This window comes from Nannobrachium achirus (assembly GCF_963921795.1).
Source record: "Nannobrachium achirus genome assembly, chromosome: 2".
NCBI classification, from domain to species: Eukaryota; Metazoa; Chordata; class Actinopteri; order Myctophiformes; family Myctophidae; genus Nannobrachium; species Nannobrachium achirus.
Window position 1 is genome coordinate 47,575,635 of NC_137811.1, and position 24,926 is coordinate 47,600,560.

At 42.3% G+C, this 24,926-nt stretch overlaps 1 protein-coding gene across 1 annotated transcript in view; it reads left to right on the forward strand.

Annotated features, from left to right (window-relative positions):
• triob (trio Rho guanine nucleotide exchange factor b) overlaps window positions 1–24,926 on the forward strand; it is a gene marked incomplete at its 5' end in the record, with an annotated part of 183,658 nt that overhangs the window by 102,997 nt on the left and 55,735 nt on the right. Inside the window, 12 exons of the mRNA XM_080754307.1 lie at window positions 2,635–2,830; window positions 5,634–5,800; window positions 10,506–10,625; window positions 13,036–13,134; window positions 13,468–13,560; window positions 13,754–13,903; window positions 15,433–15,547; window positions 16,787–16,902; window positions 18,468–18,590; window positions 20,216–20,410; window positions 22,055–22,170; window positions 24,574–24,640. Coding sequence (XP_080610433.1) covers window positions 2,635–2,830; window positions 5,634–5,800; window positions 10,506–10,625; window positions 13,036–13,134; window positions 13,468–13,560; window positions 13,754–13,903; window positions 15,433–15,547; window positions 16,787–16,902; window positions 18,468–18,590; window positions 20,216–20,410; window positions 22,055–22,170; window positions 24,574–24,640 — 1,557 coding nt within the window. The remainder of the gene's footprint in view (window positions 1–2,634; window positions 2,831–5,633; window positions 5,801–10,505; window positions 10,626–13,035; window positions 13,135–13,467; window positions 13,561–13,753; window positions 13,904–15,432; window positions 15,548–16,786; window positions 16,903–18,467; window positions 18,591–20,215; window positions 20,411–22,054; window positions 22,171–24,573; window positions 24,641–24,926) is intronic.

Here is a 24,926-nt window from a genome sequence, read left to right on the forward strand (position 1 = left end):
TGCTGCTGACTACATAATGTAGTCATATGTAGAGGAATGCAATATTTGCATTCCACTATTCCTTTGATTTCATGGATCTGGATGATCTCAGTTCATTCAGAATCAGGCAATCTATCTTTTAAATGTATTTGCATTTAGTGTTTGGCCCCCTTTGGCTGCTGACACTTTGAGGGATGTTAAAAGCTCTTGAGTAGAAGGTATGTGTTCAGCTACTGTATCAATGCAATGTCATCCCGGCCCTAACTGCTACGATGAGAAGGTTGGTGCCCTGCATGGTTGCCCCTGCCGTGTGTGAATGTATTGCACATTGTAAAGTGCTTTGGATGAAGGCACTATATAAATGCACCATTTAACTGCTCCTCTATTACGAATCCAAAGGAAATGATCTTTTCCAGACGTTATTTCTATCAATATATTTTGTCTCTACTCTCTAATAATTTAGTATGAATCACAGTGAGCTTGCCAGCTCTATCTACGGAGCTGGGTAGAACCAGGCAGCCACAGAATTAGACACAGCCGTTGGAAACGTTTCGAAGTCTGCAAAAACGAAATTAAACTCGCGCTACTGGAGAGAAACAGGAATTCTTACATTCCCATACTGTACATATGCAGACATACTTGAGCTAAACGTTAGGTTTTTTTTAACTCTATCCTCTCTGTCTGGTTCTTTTTTCCAATTTCTCATTCCTTTCTACATTCCACTCTTAAAATTTAAGGGGGTATTGTTGTTAATGCTGGACTCCGCTCCTTCTCAGTCACTCTCGCCTCATTTTCCTCATTGCTGGAGATCTTCAGAGACACCAGAGATTACACTCACAGCATCTGAACGGATGAGGACAGCTGTCCAAGCATCTCGTATTCATCCACATTGAGCACACAAACTCAGATCGGATTTTTACTGCTGTTAAGCAGCTACTGCATTATACAGTAAATATGACCCTGTTACTTACATGGAATCCAGTGGTTGGGGCAAGACAACACGTGCATTTCATCTCTGGGCCATTCTTTACATTGATACCATATGAAGTTACAGAACAGCTGAATGTCGGCTTGATATACAACAGTGTCTAGTCTAGACACACACGCACGCACACACACACACACACACACACACACACACACACACACACACACACACACACACACACACACACACACACACACACACACACACACACACACACACACACACAGTATTACTCAAGTAATGGAGAGCCAGAGTGGTGATATTTGAGTTTCGTATGTGTTGAATAATGCCATAGCTATGCCTCTGTAAATGTCAGACCCCTGCATGAGTTGAAGCCTGAAACTATCATGCAGTCATGATACCTGTGTAAAAGCTGATGGTGATATATTAGGAAGTGTTTTTATTGCTGAGGAGATGGGTGTACTATTATCAGTATTTACCCTTGACCGCAATACTGCTATACACATTTAGCAGACACAGACACACAGGAAGACTATGACACTAAAACTACACTCTTTCTCAAAAGTGCTGGGAACTTGTTGTTTCTCTAAATTCAAAGGCAGAAGTTTTTGTAGCAGCTACCGTACGTACTGAATCTATTTAGTCTAAACTTGAGTCTAACATAGACAAAGAAAAAACAGGTAAAAAAAAATGTGTTTTCTGTTGCCAGGATGATTCAGCATGCGTGGGCACTCTGGGACAAGCACTGACATCTCAGAGTGGCACACAGTCAGCTAGAGGAGATTGGGTTACTAGCAATTAGAGAGGAGACTTACAGTAAGAGTTCCTATTAAATCAGACTTCCCCGAAATTACCTAAAATCATGCCATTGTAATTTATATATGTTTTAATTATTATTATTTAAAGCTATACTGTGTAAGTTGCTCAACTAGTGGTCAGTAGCGGTATAGCAAACCGCGGTCGCGTCTGCTTTTTTCGTCCGTTTTTCGCCGCGGACCGGGCCTTTAGACCACCGCGTCCGCCTCACCTCGCCGAGACGCATCCATAGAGGTCTCTCGTGTCCCTCTACGAGCAGCGGTTGGGGAGTTACATGCTAGACTCCTAGACCAGTGTAAACACTGCAGTGTACTTCCTGAAGAGCTCTGGCAGTGTATGATCTGGGCTGTGATTGGCCGGTAGGGAGACACGTGTACAGAATGATGCAGATGACGTAATTTGGCCGGGAAAAACAGCCCCGGTCACGGCCACCAGGGCTCAGTAGAACACATATAAAGAAAAGGCTTTGGGGGCTGAAATTAACAGAGTGGGTGTTCTAAAACTTTAGCGATTTAATAACTAGGACAATTTTAAGATTTTTTTTATTAAAAAAGTTACATAGTATAACTTTAATAATGTCCCAGTAATAATGATTGAAATCTTACCGTAATTGTGCCCCTTGATTTGTGGGTTTGTGTGTGGATGCTGGGTTAAACAAAGTGAACATTTTCGTGAGAGTATTTTTCCTACTTCAAACTATGGTACCGGTATATCTTTTACTAGCTTTCTCAAAGCACACGATATAACTCCTAATCCCATCTCTCTCTGTCTCTCTGTCTCTCTGTCTCTGTCTCTCTCTCTCTCTCTCTCTCTCTGTCTCTCTCTCTCTCTCTCTCTCTCTCTCTCTCTCTCTATCTCTCTCTCTCTCTCTCTCTCTGTCTCTCTCTCAGATCATCTCAGACCTGGAGTCATGGAATGAGGAGCTGTCCCAGCAGATGAATGAGTTTGACACGGAGGACCTGACGCTGGCGGAGCAGAGGCTACAGCATCACGCTGACAAGGCCCTGACCATGAACAACCTGACCTTTGATGTCATCCACCAGGGACAGGAGCTGCTGCAGTACGTCACCGAGGTGCAGGCATCTGGTGAGTGGAGGGCAACCCATGCACACTCACACCCACACACTAGGGATGGGACCATAATCGTTGTTATCGTTTATCGTGATAAAAACAACACTCACGGTAATCGTATCGTGGAGATTTAATTTAGCGTGAAATCGTCCTCCGTCATGCACTGGGATACATTTTTGTTCAAACTTTTTATTTGTCCAGCTGCATATCCGGTACCATTTAAACCCTCTATAATTGGTCAAACGGACCTGTAAATAACGTATTTGATACAATGTTTTTTTCCCACTCGCTACAAAATCTCTTTGCCAAAAAATTGCCGAACAGTAGATCTGCTATTTTTTGGCAAATGTTGGGGTTATTTTGATTATCGCGATAATATCGTATCAATGATTGAAGATGCAATGCCAGCTTGGTCAGGGGAGATATTGCCTTATCAACCAGTAGGACGTCCTACCCAAACATATGGTCTAATGATTCATTGGAAGAGCAGGGAGACCACCATAGTTGGATTAGTTATATTGTATAACATACTTACCACTGCAGATTGGTGAAAAGAACATGTTAGTCACTGGATTGCAGCTTTAAGACTCTAGTCAGTAAGAGGGACGGGATGAAGACATAAGAGGATGAAGAGATGCTGCTTTATAATAAAACATGCAGTTCAGTGTGAATGTAACAGGCCATAGGCAAGGACTCAACATTAATGATAAATACGTGTATGGTTTGAGGAGGAAGGTTAGATCATGTTGACAGGTGGGATGGAGGGAGAGGAGAAGAGAGGAGATGTGTTGGAGACAGTGTGAGAGTAAGACAGAAGGTGAAGATTGATAGACAGAGCCATGGTACGGTGGCCAAATCTTAAACTGGGGCACATATTCTTTCTTTTACACATGCACGCTCAAGTGCACATGCATTCATGATACCTCATGAAACTGAATACCTCTCAGTTTTGAATCCAAACTGATTTCTTTGTCTACCCCCAAAAATGTGGTAGATTGACCTCACAATCCATAGCAAAAAATCTAATCTGCAATTCATCTTTTCACTTACACCTTTATTTAAAACTTTTTTAATAGGTCACCTTAGGATGTGGTAGGGAAGGTGTGTGTGTGTGTGTGTGTGTGTGTGTGTGTGTGTGTGTGTGTGTGTGTGTGTGTGTGTGTGTGTGTGTGTGTGTGTGTGTGTGTGTGTGTGTGTGTGTGTGCGACTATGCGTGTGTGTGCGTGTGTGTGTGCGTGCATGCATGCATCATGTGCGTGAGAGAGAGCGACAGGAGATCAGAATAGCATCCTTGCTTTGCCAGATAAACAGATTTCACAACTTAATCCATAGCACTCATGTTCACTGGCTGGTTAAAGCCCTTGCAGAGCTAAACACACACACAGACACACGCGCGCCTGCATGCTCAAGAGATGGAGAAATACATTTTTTCTTTTTTTTTCCAACACCACACCTATTTTTTCTCTCCAAAGCTCAGAAGAGAAACAGACTGCTACAAAACTACAGAACACATTTATTTGATATTACAAGCTGCAAGGTTAGGGCTAACTGTTTAGTTTTGTGATAGAGCGGGCTCAGTAGCATGCCTTACGGGCTATCTACCAGCGTCATCGTTGCAGCTAGCATCGCAGTTGCCCCTCCAAAAAACACAATTACAAAATGCTTCTATGGAACGTCAGAGCAAAATGTAAGTACAGAGATATTTACCCATTTAGGCCTAGAATTATTGAATGCATTAACCAGTGAAAAATAGCAGATATACAAGCTCACAGCGCGCGCTGCGAGCTTGTAAATCTGCTATTTTTGAAAAAGTTGTGAAAATGTGTGCAAATCTTTGAATATATGTATTTTCAAAGCAAACGTTTGTAACTCAAATTTAGCTTCTGGGTGGTCCCTGGAACTAAATATTTTGAGATGGGGGTCCCTGGCCAAATAAATATCATTTTGGGGGTCCTTCACATGAAAAAGTTTGAGCACCACTGACATAGTAGTCTCTCAAGAACAGACTAACTAAGCTCCATTTAAGTGAAAAGGACATTTTCTTTGAAGATGGCTAGCCAGATTGCTGACATAGAAACATATGGTTTTTCAAAAAATCTTAGAAGGATTCAAAAGACACTTATAGAATCGTGTCAAAATTCTCATTTTCAAGATTTTTCAAAAATAGCAGATCTACAAGCTTGCAGCGCGGCACTCGGTGCCGCGCTGTGAGCTTGTATATCTGCTATTTTTCAATAGTTAAAGCATAAAATAATGATGACACAATGATGTGTACCCGTTCTAAATGGGTTAACAAATATCCCCCACAGATGTTATTACAGATGTTAATCAGTATTTATGCTTCAGCAGATATGCAGAATTCTTTCTGGGATGTTATTAACCACTTTAACTGTGCCATCCCTAATTTGGGCATGTTGTTATACTGTAGGGGAACAACATGGTCAGAAATAGTCAAGAATTGTGAAAATAGCAGATCTACAAGCTTTCAAGCCATAGTTAGCTTGTTATATAACAAAGTAAATACTTGCTGTCTGGCAGAAACCTTGTATTTCCTTTTTTTTTTTTTTTTTTCTCGTAAATGTATGCAACTATTTATAAATAATAATAAAAAAGGAACCGTTTTGGACATGCAGGGTGTCTGTCCACCCAACAGCGACAATATACACTAGGTCTTAAGTGGCTAAAATTGCATTGCAGTTTTTGAACCACTCCATGCCTCTCTCTCTCTCTCTCTCTCTCTCTCTCTCTCTCTCTCTCTCTCTCTCTCTCTCTCTCTCTCTCTCTCTCTCTCTCTCTCTCTCTCTCTCTGTGTGTGCAGGTGTGGAGCTGCTTTGTGACAGAGATGTGGACATGGCCACACGTGTCCAGGACCTGCTGGAGTTCCTCCATGAGAAGCAGCAGGAGTTGGACCTGGCCGCTGACCAGCACAGGAGGCACCTGGAGCAGTGTGTCCAGCTGAGACATCTGCAGGCCGAGGTCAAACAGGTACACAACAACCTGCACAGCCACTAAAAATATCTCTAGCCCGGTGGCCGCTGGGGATGTTTGCAGAGGGATCAAAAACGAGAGTGAGGCATTCTTAACTCCTGAATAAAAGGAATCAAATCGTGTGGATCTTGGGATCCTTGTGGGATCAGCGTGGCTCCAACGTGGATCTCAAGACATCAGCCAGCCTGTCTCTGTGTCTGTACAGTACTTGTGATTTACCGTACGACTCCAAATTTGGACACGTTTCAGCCCGGTCTGAGCTCCTTTGACTTCCATTAACGAGAAAACGTAACGCTAAAAGAAAATACAGCCCAATATGTCCATATACTGTATGGGCATTCCCAGATACTGTATGGGCTTAATATTGATCAGGGATTAGGGATCTCGGATGGATGGACAGACAGACAGACAGACAGACAGACAGACAGACAGACAGACAGACAGACAGACATTGGGTAAATTAATCGTCAGAAGACTAATGACAAAATAAACACTCCCAGTGTGTAGAGACCTTAATGTGATTGAACAACACTGGCATTGTCAGTGTCAGACAGTCATGTCATGACATTGACATTAAACAGGACACTGTGCTGCGACAGCAGTTTTATGGTAACTAAAACTTTGTGAAACAGTGAAAGTGGAAGTTGTGATTTCAAATGATAAACGTATTACCAAGGGAAAGTACAGGACCCAGAAACGATCCTTGTGGAACACCACAGGGAAAGGGGACTTGACATGAGAGGATGGATGGATATTCCATTACATCATCACACAATGACATCAAAACTATGTCATCACAACAAATGTAATTATCCTTTAAAAGTAATCGTCCCAATTAACAAAGTGTCATTCCAATTGTTCCAACTAATTACCGGTAAGTTTTCATTTAATGTTTTGTCTATAAACTAGGTGCTCTGATTCAAAGTGCTGCTTCTGTGTGAAATGTTTCACTGGACGACACATCTGAAAGGAGGACCCAAGAATTACTACCATGGTGCTGTGGTAGTTGGACACACGGTGTACACATTTGGAAGGCACTACAAAGACCTAAACAATCAGATTGAAGTCCACATTTTCAACACATTGTCCTTGCGTTGGAGGAAGTTGCCCTCAGTGACAAATGAAACAGGACAAGGCCCCATTGAGGTTCCCTCCGGGTGCAGTGGCCACACAGCTGTGCTGGTAGAAGAAATTGTCTTCATGTGGGGAGGGTTTCCTTACTGCAATGTGCTTTATGCCTTTGGTATCGACACCCACAGCTGGTTCAGACCCAATTTTTCTGGGACTATTCCAGAAGCAAGGTGGTTCCACTCAGCCTGTGTCCTGGAGAAGTTTATGTATGTGTATGGGGGACGCCCCCATACAAGGGCAAGGGCCCAGGACATGTACAAGTTGGACACCAGCATAATGATCTGGTCCTTAATTAACACCGGAGGCACCCCACCACCTTTTTCAAAAGGTCACTCGGCCACCATCATTGGGACAAAGATGTTTGTATTTGGGGGTGCTGATTCTATCTTCAGAGTGTTTGACACAGAGACAAACTGCTGGCTAGGCATGCCTTCTAAACAACACCTTATTCCAGGACACAATTATCATTCAGCCTTTGCCTACAATGGAGAGCTGTACATATTTGGTGGCATCGACTTGAATGGGAACTTAAATGATCTGTGGAAATTCAGTCAAGAGACGTTTTCCTGGAAGCAGGTTGAGCCATGGAAGGGGAAAGACCCCTGTAGGATGCATGGGATGAGCTGTTGCATGGTGGGAGATTGTATCATCATCCATGGAGGTCTTGGAGGATCCGGTCTTGGAAGATTCAAAAGAAGAAACTTCACTTCTGGTGACCTGTTCATCCTAGACTTAAATCCTAGCCTGAAGATGTTATGCAAGCTAGCAGTCACCCAGAATGGTCTGGAGCAGTCTGAACTCCCACATGACATCAGGTGGGAACTGGCAACCATGACTACCAACAGCAACAGAAAAATACGTACCGGTAAACCAGTAAGGGCGAGAAGCGACCTCGCCCTTAAGGGCCAAGCGACTTCGTCCTTCACATGGGCGTGTGCAGACTGCTGGGTGAGCACTAAATGCCTGGATCCCGTGGCTAGGTGAGCACTGACGCTTTGGCATGGGATCAACTTTGACAACAACCAAAAAACAGACCTGGTTGGTAGTCTAAGTTGGACAAAATGTGGCCATATGTTCCCAAATATGGAGATGACTGAATTCATTTGCACTGACCTGTTCAGACATCCAGGGCTGCTGACTGACCAATGAATGGCCAAGACAGAATCTGCACTGACCTCCCGCCTTCTGATATCACAACACCTCATCCCAGCTCATCAGTGTGCCAGTGTGTGTGTGTGTGTGCGTGTGTGCGTGCGTGCGTGCGTGCGTGCGTGCGTGCGTGTGTGCATTTGTGCACACTTGTTAACGTTGTGGCAGGACTTTGTGAGAGTGATGCAGTCCTGTCAGAGTGTACAGAAGGACAGTGTTTCAGTAGTTGTCAGCTCTACATTCTCCTGAGGGGCCGACCAACTAGTGGTGACATTGCAAGTGCAAACGGAAACATGGGTCCATGTGGGAAGTAGCTGAAAAAGCTGTAATTAGAGACATGTTGCATCATCACATCATTCCCAGTGCACTCTGTCAGTCTCACACACACACACACACACACACACACACACACACACAGAGGGCAGGTTGTGTGGAATTTAGCCTGCGGCTGGAGCTACAGGTACAGAAGTATGTGGGAAAAGTCTTTGTAGAGAAGCATAAGTGACATTGTGTGCACGCGTGTGTGTTCCTGACACGTTTTAGGACACATTTTGTACATTTGGACTAGTTGATTGCGGATGGTACAGTATGTCATATTGGCGAGATAATTTGTGTCCCCATTGATTGATTTGACTGTAGTCTCATATAGTTAGGGTTAGACATATTTTAACATTAAGGGTAAGGTTTAAGGTTACATCAGTTAAGATAAGACAATATGGGGGAGGGGAAGTGGCACAGTCCGTAGTGCTGTCGTGGGGTTGGCGAAAGGGCCTTTCTGTGTGGAGTTTGCATGTTCTCCCCAGGTCGGAATAACGTGTTCCTTCCATGTGCTGTGTCCAACCTGGGAAACTCTGGTCAGGTGAAAAGAAGCGGCTTGGACTCCTCATGCATAGAAGGAAGCATGAGCTCTGTCTGTTGCTCTCCCCAGGTTGGCAGAGGGAGTGTAGCGCCCAGGATTACATTAGACAATTGACACTGGGTGAAAAAAAGGGTTACAAATATCGTGGGATAAATCTTTAAAAAAAGATTAAAGGTCATATGACATCAATTTCTTTTTGAATTAGATTTTTTTTACCTCAATTACACACAAAAAAACTGAACCTTCAACATGCAGTGTTTTTTCTGTAATCTGTATTTTATTTGAACAATTAGGCTCAGAAAATTGAGTTCATTGGCCTCTGGACGTACGCATCATCGTCCAGGGGAGAGTGTGGTTTGATCACCTTTGCTGTATCACTGGAGCCTTTCAACATTACATCACTGCACCATATGGGGTGTTTGGAGAAGGTAGGAGGGCCAGGGCTTTGGGGGGGCGGAGCAGAGGCGATGATTAACATGAAAGTCTCTGAACTACGCCATCTCTGGTGACTAGGTATATTATCTTTGCTACTCAAAAGGCCACAGAACACAGAGAGAGAAAAACCTTCCTGGAGTGGAGTTTTCAGTTTTAACATTGTACACATTTTAAGGACCAGGACAAAGACTTTTATGATTGGTAAAAACAGCATGTCATACTTCCTTTAAGGCAATATGGAATAAGTATACGGAAAGTCAATGACCGGAAAGGTTTTCATAACCTGTGTGTGTGTGTGTGTGTGTGTGTGTGTGTGTGTGTGTGTGTGTGTGTGTGTGTGTGTGTGTGTGTGTGTGTGTGTGTGTGTGTGTGTGTGTGTGTCTGAGTGAGAGAGAGAGAGAGAGAGAGAGAGAGAGAGAGTGAGTGAGTGAGTGAGTGAGTGAGTGAGTGAGTGAGTGAGTGAGTGAGTGAGTGAGTGAGTGAGTGAGTGAGTGAGTGAGTGAGTGAGTGAGTGAGTGAGTGAGTGAGTGAGTGAGTGAGTGAGTGAGTGAGTGAGTGAGTGAGTGAGTGAGTGAGTGAGTGTGTGTGTGTTATTGTTTAATATTGATGTGTACAGTTTCATGAGTGAAAGACAGAAAATTACATCATTAGGGGAGTCTGTCTCAAGAGATCCATGGCACATTGACCTCTCACTGAACCAAAGGATTATTTACCTCTGATGGTCCTTTATGTTGGAGTTGCAACGGGATGGGATGGGGATATGAGAGAATTAGAGAGAGAGAGAGAGAGAGAGGGTGGGGTGAAGCAGCTATTGTTTCTGTGTCGATCTATATGTTTGAGTGTCTATGTTAGTACTTTTTAGCCACGTGGGTGCCGGGATGTCTTACTTACAGCGCTGTACATAAACCAATGTTTAACACAGACACCACACTGTCAAATACTGAGTGTACATTTAATCCACGACTTACAAATAGATAAATGAACACTGAGGATTTTCCATAATAATAACCCTCGGTTTTTGTGTGTGTGTGTGTGTGTGTGTGTGTGTGTGTTCGTGCGTGCGTGCGTGCGTGCGTGCGTGCGTGCGTGCGTGCGTGCGTGTGTGTGTGTGTGTGTGTGTCGCTCCAGGTCCTCGGTTGGATTCGGAATGGGGAGTCCATGCTGAATGCAGGTCTGATTACAGCCAGCTCTTTACAGGAGGCTGAGCAGCTCCAGAAGGAACACGAGCAGTTCCAACATGCTATAGAGGTAAATGTCCTGCATACTGTATACACACACAGTGGGAGTTATACTTCACATCCTGCTTCTTCCTTTTCATATTTATTTTTTATACAGCCTTTAAGCCTTTCTGTTTCACAGCAGTGTTTATTTTATGGCACTCTCTTTTTGTCTGTGGAGAACTGTTCCTCTGTGTTTTGTTGTTTCATCCCACAACAGGGGTCTTCAGCGTTTTCAGGCCAAGGACCCCTTAGTTGAGAAATAGATGAAGCAGGGACCCCCACAACCTGTTCATAGATTCCATATAGTTTCAATGTTTGTCAGCACAATTGTCCGTGTACTTTGGATTCATGTCAATTTGTGTTTTCAGATATTTAACCACTTGAACCGTCAATACTTAATAAACTTGAACTTTCACTCTGTACTTAGTCTGCTCTTTTTCCCCAATACACCAAAGCTCTTTGCCAAAAATAGAAGATCTACAATAGTGTACAGATCTACAAGCTCACAACGTTCTCAGAATATGGACACTAGGGTTCATGCATATAAAAAAGGAGAAAAAAGTTTCTATCACACAAAGATTTGGGGGACCCCCTGTAGTAACTTGAAGACCCCTGTCCTACATGCGAGCCCACACTATTTTGATGGAACAGTATTTCTAGTTTATCCCGCGAAGCTTGGCCAATGTGACCCTGGGCGTACAACAAAACTTTGAGCGCTTTGTGCAAAGATGTAGCCCAGATGTGGGCCAGATGTACACTATTACATCTCCACTTTTATGTCCCTTCCTTCTCATCCTCCTCAGCCTCCCTTTGCTCCCCTGCCACCTCCACTGTCCCCCTTCATCCTTCAACCAAGCTCGCGTCTGAAACTCTTTAAAAATGCTGTTTCATGTCTGAAGTTTGTACCTTTTTACCCTGCTCATCAGACGTCATACAGTCATTGCGCTCTCTCTCTCTCTATCTATCTCTCTCTCTCTCTCTCTCTCTCTCTCTCTCTCTCTCTCTCTCTCTCTCTCCTTTCTTTTTTATCAGTGATTATGCAGGGTACATTTTATTTGAACGCTCCTGAGCCTGGCTCATTGTAATGCAGGCCTGTACCTGACCTACTTCCACAGGGCTGAAACACACACACACACACACACACACACACACACACACACACACACACACACACACACACACACACACACACACACACACACACACACACACACACACACACACACACACACACACACAAATCCATCCCCAAAGAGCAGACAAGATCTGTTTATGGTTATTACTTTAACTTCATCATCCATATTTTATGTGATGCTGGAATTTTAATACATATTTCCTGTCTGAGAAATTGCAATAAAGCTCTGGTATTTAACTATACTGTTCAAGCTCAGAACATTGCGTGGGGTGCGACCCGAAATGGGTCATGGCTTTGTGCTGGTGAATCCCCATTTCTAACATCTCAAGATTTATAGTTATACTTTTTAAATGGCCTTTTATGAAAAGTTTATAAATGAATAAATTGCTTAACCCTTGGAGAACTGAGGAATGATAATTTGTATTGTGATTTGCATTCCTCTCAACTGTCAATCCTTCTTCTCCCCCCTCTCTCACTTCGTTTCCCTCCTTGTCCTCCCCCATTTCTTCCACCCATCATCCCCTTTTACAGTACGTACACAGTCAAATCCCCAGTGTTATTTGAATTCTGAGTGTACCGTACGTAAAACTGGAACCAAATGCATTTGGGGCCATTTCTTTTACAATAAAAGTGAATTCAAGGAGTGCCATAGTACCGATTTTCTATCAAATTCACACCCCATGAAGTCCCATGACTGGGTCATCTGTCGGCATCTTTCAGTCTCCCACGGGAGACTCCATGGAAGTCCATCTCAGGGATGCGACAGAAATAAAAGAATCTCCATGAATTCAAGGCTTTGTGGGATGTGTAAATGATAGAAATGAATTAATGAATGTGTACTGCTTGTACACAAATACTTTGTACAGTAACTGGTAGGTTGGGTCTAATAAGAGTTTGTGTGCTGAATGTTTTATCACCGTAGGGGCTTTAAAACTGAAAGTCATCATCAAAGACTAGGTGGAGGTTGGTACTTTGGAAAAAGATGGCGTTCATCTGAATGTTACTTTAACTGTGCTGATTTCCCACCCTCTGCCCTTCAGCCCTGCATATTATCCTTATCCTTCTTTAAAAAACATGTGTGCATTTCAGGCTCAATAGAAAACGTCCTTTCTTCTGGCTAACTGCTTAGAAAATAGTCTCTCCTCTCTCGCCAGCCGATCTGGTTTCTCACCTTTATTGTAAAATGTATCTTCTGTCTTCTGCAGCAACGGTGAAGTTGACAACTGACTTCCTGAAACGTCTTCATAGTGTGCGTATGATCAGAGACGGTAGTAAATTATGTTTATTTTCTCTCCATCTGTAGAAGACCCATCAGAGCGCTCTGCAGGTTCAACAGAAGGCTGAGGCCTTACTCCAGGCTAACCACTATGACATGGACATGATCAGAGACTGTGCAGAGAAGGTACATTCCTCATACACTGTTTTACACTCTGACAAATGTGCGCTCAGTCGAGTGTGAAACTCTGGCAGCAGGCACGCCCCAATAACGATGCTTTCTCTGTCTGACACAGTAACGTCAATCTATAGTACCAAAATAAACATACAACTACATCAACTATGCTGTAGTAGTTATTACTGTAGCAATATTAGCTGTGGACACACACACAGACAGGGGCGAATGCAAGATTGTCCGCCCCGGCCTAAAGGACAATGATATGCTTAGTGGAGTGAGGTTTTGTTAAATGATTTATTCGATTTCAGTGAATAAACTGTTGTGTCTGTGTTTGGACTGTAGGTGGCAGACCACTGGCAGCAGCTGATGCTGAAGATGGAAGACAGACTAAAGCTAGTCAACGCGTCGGTGGCATTCTACAAGACCTCTGAACAGGTATGAATGTGTACTGTACCTACACACCTGTTCATTTAACTCTGAGAGTGCACAAATGGAACCGGACCTTTTGCTGTCCTGTTATGGTTCCATTTGTACACTTTCAGAGTTACAAATGTGTAAGGGTCCATTTGGTTCCAGTGGTACACTTTCAGTTGAACACTGAGCATGTTGATGTGTATCTGTGTTGCAGGTGTGCAGTGTGTTGGAAAGCCTGGAGCAGGAGTATAAGAGGGAGGAGGACTGGTGTGGCGGGGCTGATAAACTGGGCCCCAACAGCGAGACGGACCACGTCATTCCCATGATCAGCAAACACCTGGAGCAGAAAGAGGCCTTCCTCAAGGTATTTATTAGGGGTGTAACGATTGATAACAATCATGGCACGATACGATACAGAGGTATTCTGTATATTTTCTATATAAGAGACACAAACATTAAGTAGGATTTCGTTTTTACTTGGAACAATGACAGAGCTATTTCTGAACCATCTGCTGGGGTGTCTTCTTACACTATAAAATTAAAACAGCTCCAAATATCAAATTAAATGTAGTATTGTAGTAGTTATATAAAAATATATGTATATTTTGCATGGTGGCGCAGACGGTAGCGCTGTCGCCTCACAGCTATAAGGTCCTGGGTTCGATTCCTGCTGGGGGCGCTGGGGGGGTGGGTTCTCTCCTGCCGCATCATCAATGCCCATAACCTAGGTGGGGTTGGCAAAAGGGCCTTATGAGGATAGGTACCCTCACAAAAACATGCAGTAATCCTGGTCTCTATGAGGTCAGTCAGTTGCTCTCCCCAGGTTGGCAGAGGGAGAGTAGTGGCTAGGAATACACTAGACAATTCACACTGGGTGAAAAAATGAGTTACAAAAATCGATTACATTAAGCATGGTCGTAAAGACTGCATTTTGCAATACAGAGCATGTCTCATATCTGTGGCAATACATTTACTCCCTCTCAGATCACTCTGGTGATTTGTTTTGCCCTGTTTGAATCAGGTGGATATGGGTGCCAAAATGCTGCGGGGACAGTTTGTAGCGCGTGTGTCACTCCTTGTTTGACTCACTGGGGTAATGCTGACTTACGTAAACTACTGCCATGCAGCAGATGCGCGAAACACCCTTGCCTTTTTCTCAACCGCTCTCTTGCCAATGCCCTCATAATTCACAGGGAACGCCAGACCTGCTGATGTTCTCTCTTATCATTAGCGTAGCGGGCCTCTCAGCGTGTCCCTGTGACTGGAGTTGGGGTTTATTTTTGGGGGGTGGGAGGGGCAGACAGCATGCTACAACTTGCCTGTCTGCCTGAGGCCATATGGACTGCCTTGTTCAGCGCAGAGCACATTGTTCAAAGCTGATTAAAAAAGAGCATGTTGTTCGGTTCGTAGTGCGTGCCAAACAGAAATCCTCGTACTGAATGGTTCAATATGAATACTTGTATTGTTACACCCCTACTATTTTTTGTATCGACCAATGTTTTCTGCCTGTACTCTGTAGTGTTTTTACACTCCACTTTCTATCTTCTCCTTACATGCTTATCTGACAAAATGTTGTAAATAATGTGTTAATGTTCCTTATTACTGTTATTCAGTGTAATACGCATAATGCACCCTTAGGAATATGTACAGTATGCATACTATACAGACAGACACGCACGCTCACACGCAAGCATGCGTGCGCACACACACACACACACACACACACACACACACACACACACACACACACACACACACACACACACACACACACACACACACACACACACACATACATACTGTATTGTTTTTAATGAAGACTTTAACTTTTATGTATATTTTATGTTTTAATGCAGCCTTTAACTTTATTATGTTAATACTTTCCATGGACAGGCCTGTACGTTAGCCAGGCGTAACGCTGACGTCTTCCTGAAGTACCTCCACAGAAACAGCGTCAACATGCCGGGCATGCTGGCCCATGTCAAGGCTCCTGAGACTCAGGTCAAGAGTAAGTATTGGACCCACAAGGGTTTCTTTTCTATGTGAGCAGAGTCATCGCCACACAGTACTGTCAAGTCCTGGGTGTTAACTTAACTGTTCTATTTTGGTTCCATTTGAGTTCAATTAACAGTGCAGTAAGGGATATGTTTTTGTTAAAGTAAGTGTTAAATAGCTCTATATTCTGGTATTAATCATTGTTATAGTATGTTTTTTTTCCCTTTTTTTCAGTAATAGGGGCCTGCCCGTCTCCCTGACCTGAAAAAATAATAATAATAAATAAAATCAGATCAATACAGGAAACAAAAAATTATAATTGGAAGCGATGTCACAAGGAAATGAGCAGACAAAATTGGAACTGGAACACTACAATAGCTCTACAATTAAGCTGCATGGGTAGCCTACTCTCTGGATGAAATTGACAACCTACCTGAAAATGTGTTTTCTGTTTATTAAACTTGATTAGATGTAGAGGCAAACACGACTATTATCTGAATTTAGAGCTATAACCTTTCCACAAACCCCTTTTTATTTTAACTGACTTACATTGCCGTTAGCAGTCAGGGTTTTACTGTATGTGTCGCTCCTCTTAGTGTGTGCTCATTTTTCCTCCTAGCACAGTGGTTTATAACCCTTTTCATATCAAGGTCCATTATGTGTTCAGCATTTGAACCATGAACCACCATTTGATGAGATTTAGCCTCTCAGACCCAGAACTTAAGAATATTTTGTTCTTTTTGGATAATATTTCGTCCACAATTCCATGCTGTTTTGATGTTGGTACCATAGGAGATATAACAGGCAAACATTGATCCAAATAACAATTATTCTACATTCTCTCTAATTGTGTAGACTTCTTGTAAATTAAGCAATGGAGGTGTATAACAATCATTTAACTCTTGAGAACATAAAATGCATTTTACTCTCTCAAAACCTACAATATAAGGGTCTATTTGGTTACCAACTCTCCCATCATTTAGCTGGGGACCACCTGGAATCCCCTCAAAGACCACTGGTGGTCCCCGGACCACTGATGGTCGCCGGACCACTGGTTGAAAACCACTGTCCTATAGCAGCATAATGAAGCATCACCATTAAACTCCGGCGACACTATTATGTGAACAGGGAGCTCTTTCAGATGAATGAATAAGTGCTCTTCATCCGTGTTTTGATATGCTTCTGTGAAACTTCATGGTGGAGCGCATGGTGGATGAATGACGTCCTGTGTTTGCCTGCGTTGTTTGGTCAGACATCTTGAATGAGTTGCTCCAGAGAGAGAACAGAGTGCTCCACTTCTGGACTATGAGGAAGAGGAGACTGGACCAATGTCAACAGTACGTGGTGTTTGAACGCAGCGCCAAACAGGTGGGTTTGTGTGTGCGTTGCCTGTGTGTGTGCGTTGCCTGTGTGTGTGTGTGTGTGTGTGTGTGTGTGTGTGTGTGTGTGTGTGTGTGTGTGTGTGTGTGTGTGTGTGTGTGTGTGTGTGTGTGTGTGCGTGCGTGCGTGCGTGCGTGCGTGCGTGCGTGCGTGCGTGCGTGCGTGCGTGCGTGCGTGCGTGTGCGCGCGCGTGTGTGTGTGTGTGTGTGCGTGCTTGTGTATGTGCGTGCATGCGTGTTTGTGTACTGTACATGTTTTGTTATGTGCACGGCACAGCACTGTGAGAAACAACAAAACTCATCTTTAAACATTTTCAGTCAGATTATTTCTCCATATTTCAATTACAACCGAAGATGTTTTGTGTGTATCTCTGCACTACTACTTTGTATACCACTAAGCACGCCGTCTAAAAGTGGTCTAATAGTGGTATAGATTTGAAAGTTTTTTTGTCGTCTAAACTTAGACTAGACGACTAATAGACGTCTAATAGTCGTCTAAATATAGACGGTCTGCATTTAGACGACTATTAGACGTCTATTAGTCGTCTAGTTTAAGTTTAGACAACAAAAAAAACGTTCAAATCTATACCACTATTAGACCACTTTTAGACGGCGTGCTTAGTGGGATGTGTCTGTAATGATGCAGTGTAACGGAGGTTTTCAAATACAAGTTATGGGACTCTTGGTCACATCGCATGACTCTCACATAACATCACATGTATCACATAAACATGCTCAGGGCAGCACCTATCGGAAATGCTGGCTAAAGTTACTCCATAGAGAGAGTTTGGTTATTTTGTGGCAGCCAGGGTGCCTACAGTAGGAAACGAGTGCCTACAGCCTAGGAAACTGTTGCTTTTCACTTTTCAAATGTTGTATTTAGTACAAACAGTTGAAATGTGATTACTGCTGTTGTTCAGTCAAGCTTCTTTTCTTTAGTCCTAGAGAAGGGGCTGAAGAAAGGAGTCTAGCTCTAGCTCATCCTGGACCAACTTGAAAATTACAGTGATTTTGCTCCCTCTGGTGGCGTTGGGGTAGTAATGCACCCAACACTGTTAATGTGAATGTTAAGAAAACAGGCCATGGCTAATAAGGTTTTACCCCCAGGATCCACTGGTCCAAATGGGTCATGTACGGCCATTAAAGCCACTGTCCTGGTGGCCCAGTTAGAAAGTAGAACAAATATAGAACAGAGGAATTAAAACTATGTACTGTAAAGCCATGCAAGATTTCCAATGGAGCAATGGTGGGAACTAGTAACTTTAACATCTACCATAGGCAACGATAAAAGAATAGATAGGCCATAAGTTCTCTACTTCTGTGTTCACAGCTACTTACTTTTCAGAGGGACCTGCTTATTTCTTATTGCTATGGGTACCATAATAATAACCAAAACATCTTCATATGATAATCAAACAAACAAATGCATGATAGAGCCCCCCATGGATTGATTACTCCTCTTCCGTGTTTGACATGTTATGAATGTACCGTACATATGTTCTCTGCACATTTATTTCTATGTGGTCTACCTACTTGACACTGTTCTCACTTTAGGCCCTGGAATGGATCCATGACACTGGAGAGTTCTACCTGTCCACCCACACCTCCACTGGTTCCAGTATACACCACACACAGGAGCTTCTCAAAGAACACGAAGACTTCCAGATTACAGCCAAGGTTTGTGTATAATATGTACATTTGTACCAGGCAGTTTTTTTGTCTATTTGTCTTTTCCCAAGTTCACTTTTAGGAACATTTCTGCAAGTTACTTTTTCCTTTATTTATTCAGGGGAGCCCATTGAGAGCAAGCTGTCTTTTTCAAGGACACCCTGATTACAGCATATAAATAGGGCTGTTACGATTATAACATTTTACATGACGATTAATTGTCACTCAAATAATTGCGATTAACGATTTAATTGTGTATTTGTCGCTGACAATTGCATTTCTGTTTGGCTTGTAGGCTTTGAAGTTGCACATGGCAAATATGACACATAACCTAATTATACAAAGAAATTACTGACATATTTGACAACTTTATACTTAAAAAAGAACTTTGATCGTGGAAATAGCCGATCTACAAGCTCACAACGCTTCGCGATGTGACGCGTTGTGAGCTTGTAGATCTGCTGTTTCCACTACTTTTTGAAAGTGTTTGAAACTATATTAACATTTCTCAACATGGAAACGATTATGACGATTATGCAAAATAATTGCGATTACCTCAAATAATTGCGATTAGATGATTATGTAATAATTGTGACAGCCCTACTGTACATATACAACACAATACAATGAAAAACAACACAACAACAAGCAATTGAATCACAATACAACATCACAGATGCAAAAATACAGTGATTAGATGAAGCAGGTACAGTCACTATGTAGTGTGTCCTCAAGAAGCACTTTAAATGCCTCCATTGAGACCAATTGAACCAGTTTCAGAGAGTGCTGAAGTTTTACCTTAATTTGCAGTTTATTTTCTTTCTGTTCCTGCACATGTATAATAGCGCATTTACATTTTTAGATGACCATGGCTGTTTCCATTTTTGAACGCCTCATCATTAACCCCTGCTATACCATCACAATGGTACAGCTTGCTGTTAATATTTAGTCAAGGGTAACTAGCCTAGTGTTTTTTTTCCCGAACCACATAAAGGTTTGTTGTGTGTTTCTGGTTCAAATCTGCTGCAGAGCCAAGTATAGAGCACACCCTGATCAAGTTGACTATAAGTATTGAACAACGACTGGAAAAAGACAGAAATCACACGGAAATGTAAAATATGTTCAGAACTGGAAAACGGGTCAGCTAGATATGTATTTGTGCCAGATGCTGTGCTTGTTGTGTTGTTTGTGTCCATGTCAGTATGTCTGTGTGTTTATGCGTGCGCTTGCATACCCCTGTTCTCTTCTGTGAGGCCCATTTCCAGGGCAGTGTATTGTCCTGTCTGTCTGTTTGCTGTGTCACCATTATTGTGTAGCTGTACCAGCTATTATACTCATCAGATGACACACCCATCCCTCTCTCTCCCTCTCTTTTCTTCCATCTCTCTCCACCTCTCCCTTTAACCTTTCTGCCTACCTATCGCTCCTCATCTGTTCTTTCTCTCTAACAAAAACTGTCCCATCTCTCTCTGCTGCTCTCTCTCTCTCTCTCTCTCTCTCACACACACACACACACACACACACACACACACACACACACACACACACACACACACACACACACACACACACACACACACACACCCCGCCCTCTTCCCCTTCATCCATTCCCCTTTATTTCTCTCCGTGGACAGCAAACCAAAGAGCGAGTGAAGTTGCTGATCCAGTTGGCAGATGGGTTTTGCGACAAGGGGCATGCCCACGCCCTGGAGATAAAGAAATGGGTGTCCTCTGTGGACAAGCGCTACCGGGACTTTTCTGTCCGCATGGACAAGTATCGCACCTGTCTGGAGACAGCCCTGGGCATTTCCTCCGACTCCAACAAGGCTGTGAGTACTCCAGATCCCTGGGAATCAGCTGGCAAATATCATCTCCCCCTAACTGGAGGGATTGTTCTTTAGAAAGAAGAGCATTTGTTGCTCTCTTTTTGACAGAGGATCGTCTGTGATGAGAGTGGACACTGAGAGATTGATGCATAATGTATTGTGCAAAGCTTGTACAACCAGGCTTCAGTAATGCTACGCCTGGCCTTTAAGCCCCTACAGATTTCAAGAAATAAAGGCAATATCTTATTTTAAAGGAAACATCAAATGTACTGTATTAATATTGTCCATGGCTTCTTTCAGTTAAGTTGGCATTTCTCATTGTTTGCCTACTTACTTTTTTTAGGTGTATTTGGAATGACCATTTAACATTATAATGTCAAATCTCATATGTCATTTTGGAATTATGTAGGCCTATATGTTCAGAATCTGTTGAGTCAAAATTCCACCTCATATCAATCTTTCGTCATTGGTTCTCCCAACTCTCACAACAATGTTTGTATACTTTTCCTCGTTCAGTGAAAATAGACAATCTACAAGCTCACAAGGGGTCCCTGTTGCAACGTGTTGTAACCTTGTAGATCGGTATTAGACCCATGGGATCAATAATTAAGTGGTTAAAGAATAACTAGTCCATACTGAGGGGTGTGCACAGGCAAACTATCTGCATACCTGACTACAGATCAAAATAAATATGGGGGGAAAAATTGCAAATCATTTTCAATACATACGGCGGCATACTGGTTCCTGATTTCCGCCCACGGGGGCAGCGAAATACAATCACAACCTCCCCCCACCCCTTTTTTTTTTACTGCCAGATTCGTCTCGTTTCCAGGCTAGGGGTCCACGGCCAAATAAATATTGATTTGGGGGTCCTTGCCATGAAAACATTTGAGAAATACTGCTTTATAACATTGCACCATTGCACCAGTTCTGTCTCTCTGACAGAGTTATACATGTGTGCAGCAAACACCTGCCAATCAATTAACCATGACACAGCTCTCTGAGTCACTTCCCATGGCTCTACCCGCAACAGTCTTAATTGAATGAGAGTTCTGAGTCACTCCCCATGGCTCTACCCACAAGTCTTAATTGAATGAGAGTTCACAGAAATGCTAATAAACAGCTCAAATGTGTGAAAAGTAAAACAACGGGCTACCTCACTCTTCATATGCCTGTGGTCCATGCAAACGCAAGTTCAGTTCGATTTGTCTACCCACTGAGGAGAAAAATGGATGAGGACAGAATGACAGACAGGAGGACAGAGCTTTCCTCATTTTTTATAGTAGGATATCGTCGTTGTCGGGTGGAAACCTTGTATGTCCAAAACCGTTCGTTTTGCATTTATCATTTAAAAATGTCTAAAATAGTGAAAAATAGTGAAAATAGCTGATCTACAAGCAAACAAAGCCTCACGAGGCCTACAAAGTTCTTGTAGATCTGTTATTTTCACTAGTTTTGTGCGACATTCTTGTGTGATGAAGCAGGGCTTTACGAAAAAACGTACAAATTCGAAACTTGGAGATACAAGGTTTCTGCCTGACAGTGACGATAATAGGATAGTAGGATTAATCCAGTGAGATCTTTTAAGCTTAGATATTAATTGAACATTGTGTCTGATTGTACGTGTCCTGATATGTTATTTTTCAGAGTAAAGGGTTACAGCTGGACATCATCCCTCCCAGCGCTCCAGGTTTAGACGTGAAGCTGAGAGATGCTAATCATGAACTCAACGAGGAGAAGAGGAAATCAGCACGAAGGAAAGAGTGAGTCATATTCAGGTCTTTCAAATCTTGTGAACTGAACAAATATGGTAAAAATAAATCTATAGTTAGTTACAGTATATATGAATGAATGAATGAATGAATGAATGAATGGTTTTTATTTCGGTTCAAGGTTAAAATCATTGTAAAAACAATAACAACACAAAATAAAAAAATAAACAATAATTCAACCGAAAAGGACTAGGCAGAAGCCGAAGCTTATAGTGCCTAGCCTTTTTGTCCTACCCTTTTTTGTCCTTAATAATTTTAAATTCTTAAATCATAAACAAAGTCATTGTAATGCTATAACAAAACAACACAAAAAACAAAAGAAAAAATTTAACAATTTGCGTTTCTCGCATTAATATAATATTTCATCTTTTACAAAACAGTTTATAGTTTTATAGTTATACAGTATGTATTTCCAGACCCATCATCATAAGTGTAGGCATACAGGTACAGTAGCTCTATTTAGGGGCTTGAGACATTTAGTATGTCACTCAACATCCTCACACCGTGGTGCTGGTTTCATAAGCCTATGCATTATGTATGTCCCAACTAAGTATGTTCTTTTTAGATTGTTGCAAATCTTGAGGTTGTTTATGATGCTACTGTACACACTTCCAATCTGTATTCCATTGTAAGTCTATTAGTCAAAATATGAAAGCCATAAAATCCTTCTGTGTTAACAACTTACTACATAGGAGGGTAGAGAGGCTGTCAGCCCCAGCCCCAGTCTGTGTCGAAGTGTCCCTGAGCAAGACACTAGGGATGGGACGATAAGCGATATTATCGTTTATCGTGATAAAAAACACTCACGATAATCGTATCGTGGAGATTTAATTTATCGTGATATCGCCCCCCGTCATTTGCCGAGCTGCATATCCCGTACAACTTAAACCCTCTATAATTGGTAAAAGGTACTTATAATATAAGTCTTTTTTTCACTCTCTATCAAATGTCTTTGCCAAAAAATAGCAGATCTACAAGCTCACAACGTGTCGCAAATTTTGATTATCGTGATAATATCATAAATCACGATTTATTTTGTCACAATAATCGTGATATGAAATGTTCATATCGTCCCATCCCTACAAGACACCCAACCCCTAACTACTGCCCTCCATAGAGCCCACTGCTCCTAAATAGCTAGGATGGGTTAAATGCTGAGGACACATTTTGCATGCAGTAAGTACAAATATACATGACGAATACCCCAAAGGAGTGGGGACCATATTATTCATGCATACTTGCATCCTACCGTACAGAGCTCATGCCATATTAAACTTCAAAGCCATCATTTGGAAACAGCTAGAGGGTAGAATAACGAGGCTGTTGAGAATATTATGTGATCAGGTTTTTAAGACTAGTTCTAGTTTTTACTCTTGGGGTCTGTGTTTGAAGTTTTGTACTCCATGGGATTTAATGGTTTCATATTCAGGTCAAAAGTCGTACAATACTGCACCACAGCCTGTCACCACAAACTACAATGGAAAATGATTCAAACATTGAAACTTGAAAATAATAATTCTACCACTTTTTCGAGTCACGTGTTCAAATACTGGATTCTGATTGGCTAAATTCCGGAGGTTATGAGAGAACTACTGCCGCAAAGTTGTCTGAGGACTTGTCCAAGTTGTCCGAGATCAATGAGCCTCAGTGTACATCCGGGGACTTCAGGAGGTAGTCGGAACACCTTTCCCCCAACCAACAAATGACCGTGGCAACGGTCCTATGTTCACTAACGTGCATGCTATAGTCGCCGATTTATTTGGATCCAATGCAATCCGCCAACTTTAAAGCCCCTTTTCTCTGAACCTATGCCTTTCTGGAAGCGAACAGCCTCTATTTACGGCCGGAACGGTACTTCTAACTGACGTTAGCTTAGCTGTAAGCTAGACGCATGGATTAGTATGGAGTTGGCGCCATCTGTTGGTGAGTAGAAGATGTTGTTGGTGGAACTATCTGCTGTCTCGCGGAAGTTTTATAGGCAATAATGATTGTAACTTAAGATCCTTGCAAGTTACAACTATGTGTTTTCTTTCATGTATAAGGGAAAAAGTGGTAGAAAAGCTATTTACCACTCGGGGTCGGACATTATGCTCTGATAATGTCCTGTGTTAGGGTGTTATCGGACTCGGCTTCGCCTCGTCCGATAACACCCTAACACAGGACATTATCAGAGCATAATGTCCTCTCACTCGGGGTAAATTGCTTACATAAACGTTACATTAATATGAATGTGAAATTCAAGATAATCCCCATTGAGGTAGTCTGGTTTATTTGTGAAATTGAACAAACTAAAATGTCATAATAATTGTAGTTTGTTGTCACGTATTGCTATTATTGAAGAAGGTTTTCGTTTTAAACACCACTCATTTATGGAGAATTGTCTTTTCCCTTCAGGTTTATAATGGCTGAGCTCATTCAAACAGAGAAGGCCTACGTCAGAGACCTACGAGAGTGCATGGATGTAAGTACTATTATGCAAGACCCATAAACCTGTAAAAATATGGATTTACTGTAGTAAATACTACCACCATATGTTCATACTGTGTCCATATGTCTATTCTACACATTTTACTTCTCTTCCCTGCTTGAGGTGATGTGTGCTTAAGCCTCATTTATTTGGTCTGTGACTATCTGTGAGATAATAATAAATGATATCTCACAGTAACTCTCATCTCTCAGTAACTATATCATATCTCAAGTAAAATCATGATTTTGTTGTGTTAGTTAGTGTCATTTCCCATTTATTT